Genomic DNA, 4,386 nt, shown 5'->3' on the forward strand with positions numbered 1-4,386 from the left:
CTCGATGCCGCCTTGTTCTGGATTTGTCTCCAAAGCAGTTTGTATAAACAACAAACTTTTTTTCTTCTGCTACCTGATGCCGTTTTGCGATTGCGTTTGCCACTCGCCACTCGCTGCAACTGCCTGTTGTTGTCTTGATGTGTTCTGTTCTGAATGCGGTTTTTCTTATCGTCGCGAGCTGCTTTACCAGCCAACTCGATCACTTCGGCGGCCGAAACTATATAACGCCGGCTAGGTGGACTGGTGCACTGGTACTAACGCGCTCGGCCTAGCTACCTTTGCGAGGAACTCCAGATCAACACGATTCGAGCGGTATTTTGCCTTCCCCTTCACTTTTCCTCCTTTACCATGTCCAGACATGGCTGCTTGGGTTGGTTTGTTGATGTGTTGTGATGCGAACCGATGTGGTGTACGGTTTGAATGAGAATGATCGTTACGGAAGGAAGGAAGGTATTGTATTATAGAGACTTTAAACTTTTACAGTTCATTCGTCTCTAGCCTTGAGAAAGGCCCTTTGAAAACTCTACTCTATTCTACTCCAGCGCTACCACCTCCGCCCTCTTGCCTTGAGAAAGGCACTCGATCCCTCGCCGTCCAGCTCGTCCAGCAACGATGTTGTTCAGTCGGTGTCCACACAAAGAATGATCGTTACGGCAGCGGAGCGGGGATTTTTAAGCTGTCTGGCTGGCTCGAGAATTACGCATGTGTGAGACTGCGACCAATGTTTCGTTCATTTTTTTCTTTTTCCTTTCCAATCGTGCTTCATTCTATTTCGCTGCTGCTCTGGTTGCCCGTTTTGGTCGGTGCGATTTGAGGAGCATAAAATGGACCTATCAAAAATGGGCACATAGTGCATTTTAACAATGCTTGATATTTCACAATTATTCAATTATTTATCTCAAGAAAAATTAAATGTTATTCGTTATGATAGATGCGTAGATATATTTCCTATCAATTGATGCAAAAACCTTTGCGATCTATTGAGAAATGCTCGAGTTATAAGCGTTCCAAATCTTGCATTTTTTCCTACTTGTTCAGTGCCTAGATTTCCATTTCACCCCCTATATCTTCCGGTTAGACGTAGTCCTACGTCAAAAACAACGCACAGTGCGTTGAATGCATAGGAATGTGGGACAAAAATCATAACAACAGAATTTAGTAATTGTAACACTTTGGTGTGATGGAAAAGATTCATAAGCATCAGAACTATTGTTTGCATAAATGTCTCATGTTATTTGAATAACCGCATAGGTGTCTCAAGCGAAATCTTTGTTTGCTCAAAGTGAAAAGTTCTGATCATTTCGGATACACATCGCTGGCATTAATTACACATTTATTGCATCAATGGCAAAAGAGTCTCATATTCATCGGATGATAAAAATAAAATAATGTATTGATTATACTTCATATGACTCACTCTTGGAGACTGTTTCAAAAGATTTCACATGAAGACGAATTATAAAATATGATTTTTATATAAAAACATCACATTGAAACACATTGTTAAGTTAATACGTATATTATATAGTAAATGACGGTAAAAAAATTAAGTGTTCATTTTTCATAATCTTGCATGTATCTCTGCTTTTTCAACGAAAAATAATTCCGACCAGTACGACACCCACACCCAAATTTAATACGACCGCAAAGGGTTAAGTTCATTATCCTTGACCGCAAATAGATTTACTACGAATTTCAGTCGGGTGTCCACTACCATTGTTTCATCGGACATTATCACTAAATTTAAATCACGGCAAATTGTACAAAGGTATCATAAAAAGTGATAATGAACAATTTGCGGCGATAATGAATTTATAATGTGTAATACCAATTCACGAAATCTCTGCTTCCAATATAATATTTGACCACGATAAGCAAGTTATCAAGTTGAACAAATATGGGGTATATATTGGAATCATTCCTAGAATACCGATTGCAGTGATGATTAGGGTTTTGAATCCGAATTTCAGACACATCGCAAATCAGTGTTCCATATCAAGTATATGATCTTGAAAAAATCTAATTCAAGGTATGGCAATGTTATCTATGATGAAATCACTCTTCGTTTATGAAGACACCTCGAAAATATCTGTTTGAAAAGGAATAATTTCTTTTTATTGTCGTAATATCGTTATCTTGTAGCGCGTAATACCCTTTATAAAGTTGTTCATGAAAAGACGAAATTCAGTCATAATTTGGATTTGGCCCGATTACCGAGCAGCCGCGTGTTTCATTTTCAACTTTGCACTTCATCATGGATAATATTGCACAAAAACTAGTGATATTTTTCTGTTTTGCATTACTAACTAATGTTCATTACTGCCAAGCATTCGAATATAATTGTTTTAAAGAAGGATTTTTTGCCATATACCAAGAAAACTGTACTTCTTTTTGGTATTGTGTTAGCAACACCGCTGGACAGTTTTATGCAATGAGGTATGAGTGTCCTGATGATCAAGTATTTTCAAATAAAGAACAGAAATGTGTCCCAAGTATGGATAACCAGTGTGATGCTGCATCGGATAATAATTTTGGCGAAGACGTAAATTCATCCGATCAGTTCAAGTGTCCATCCCAAGGGCGCTTTCCTGACAAGGAGGCAATGGATTGTAGATCTTACTATTTCTGCGAACCAATTTCGGGAAATGAATTTGTCGCCACACTTACAATTTGTCCGCCGTCCACTATATTTTCCTGGACAGAGAACAAATGTGTGGTGGCATCCTCTTATATTTGTCCTAACACTGTAACAACAACGGAGTCCACAATTACTACGCCCGTAACACAAACAACTGGACCAGTTGATTTCGTTTGCTCGAACATAGGATCGTATCCAAATCCAATTTCCTCGGATTGCAAAGATTATTACATCTGTACAACAACGCCGGATGGAACATTGGAAGCAACGTTAACAAAATGCACCGCGGGAACTATTTATTCGCCAAACGACGGAAGATGCTTATCAACAGATCGCTACCAATGTCCAGGAATGACGACTACCTCTACTACTCCAACAACAACTACTACTACTACTATTTCTACTACTCCTACTACTACTACTTCTACTGAAGATCCAGACCAGTTTTTCTGTACATCAACGGGGCGTTTCCCAAATTCGGAGTCAGAAGATTGCAAAACCTACTACATTTGCACGGAACGCATAGATGGAACCAAAGTTGCCACCCTAGCGAGGTGTCCAACGAATAAATTATTTTCCTGGGCCAGTAAGATATGTGTTCCTGCAGCATCCTACATCTGTCCAGTTGAAATACCACCCACCCAGTCACCCCCTTTGACGACGCCAAGTGTAGAGAAATTTGTTTGCACAACGACAGGGGCTTTTCCCAACTATGACAAACTCGATTGTGGATCATATAAATATTGTCTGCGAACAGCTGATGGCAAATTCCTAGAGTACATTTTCCATTGCATCGAAGGATGGCATTTCAACCCAGGTCAGTCTCAGTGCACCAAGAATTATTCCTGTCCGTACATAACCACACCGGCAGCTTGAGATCCAACCGCAACGTATGCTTCTTTCATATGGAACGAGAATAGCTGTTTCTATCATCCAGTAACACAGAGCTGTGTAACATATAAAATGGTCTAAAAAACCGCCAGTGGTGAATACATTGAATTTACGTTCAAGTGCATCGTTGTTTCATCCAAATAGAAACAGATATGGCTCGATTACCACAGCCGTATCTGGCAAAACGATAAGGAATCATCGAAATTTTGCATGTAGAGGAAAATATCTTCAAAAGGTGTATGATATAAGTAAAAAGAAATTAAAATCTGATTTTTATGTATCTTCAATATGTGCAAATGTGTAAGGCTGCTCAATAAATATGATTCATTGATTATTATTAAAGGATGTATTGATACTAAGTGCTCTCGTGTTGTCATGATGGAATACAACACTTTTCTGTTGATCAGTTCTGGTCGCTTGTCCTCAATCGCTTCGTGAGATCTATCCGGTTGTGTAAATATAAATAAAATCAGTTCTCGTTTTGACCCCGTTTAGAGCTAGCGTAGATCTTTTTTTAAAAAAACTCCCACCGGCTTCAAATGTAACTGACGCCCTCACACGGGACCTTTATATTTGGTAATAGTATAAGCTCGAATCGAGCAAAGCGGAACTTGACGTAGGAAGGAACCTCTCATTCCGGACCAAGAGCCATCCACTGTTAACCAGAGGATTCGAGGTTGGAGGCGCGAAGCAGTGCACCAAATTGAAGAAACCTACCCGGAACAATACAAATAGGACCAAGGACCAAGGTGTTATCCGGCGACGTTATCTCAATGAAACGTTTCCTGAGTATTGTAACAACCAGAAAGAAATTAATTATAAGAAGTGTAGTGTGAAAGATATACATTGTCGGACAA

At 39.4% G+C, this 4,386-nt stretch overlaps 1 protein-coding gene across 1 annotated transcript; it reads left to right on the plus strand.

Annotated features, from left to right (window-relative positions):
• Nucleotides 1-2,210: 2,210 nt before the first annotated feature.
• On the plus strand, nucleotides 2,211-3,833 carry LOC129762478 (mucin-2-like). Its single transcript, XM_055760764.1, has one exon. It carries the CDS (start codon nucleotides 2,255-2,257, stop codon nucleotides 3,512-3,514), a length of 1,260 nt encoding a protein of 419 aa, XP_055616739.1. The 5' UTR covers nucleotides 2,211-2,254; the 3' UTR covers nucleotides 3,515-3,833.
• Nucleotides 3,834-4,386: the final 553 nt, after the last annotated feature.

Source organism: Toxorhynchites rutilus, chromosome 1 (assembly GCF_029784135.1).
Source record: "Toxorhynchites rutilus septentrionalis strain SRP chromosome 1, ASM2978413v1, whole genome shotgun sequence".
NCBI classification, from domain to species: Eukaryota; Metazoa; Arthropoda; class Insecta; order Diptera; family Culicidae; genus Toxorhynchites; species Toxorhynchites rutilus.

What these genes read in the sequence shown, in the direction of transcription:
- LOC129762478 (XM_055760764.1), top strand. Translation starts at nt 2,255, where the DNA reads ATGGATAATATTGCACAAAAACTAGTGATATTTTTCTGTTTTGCATTA.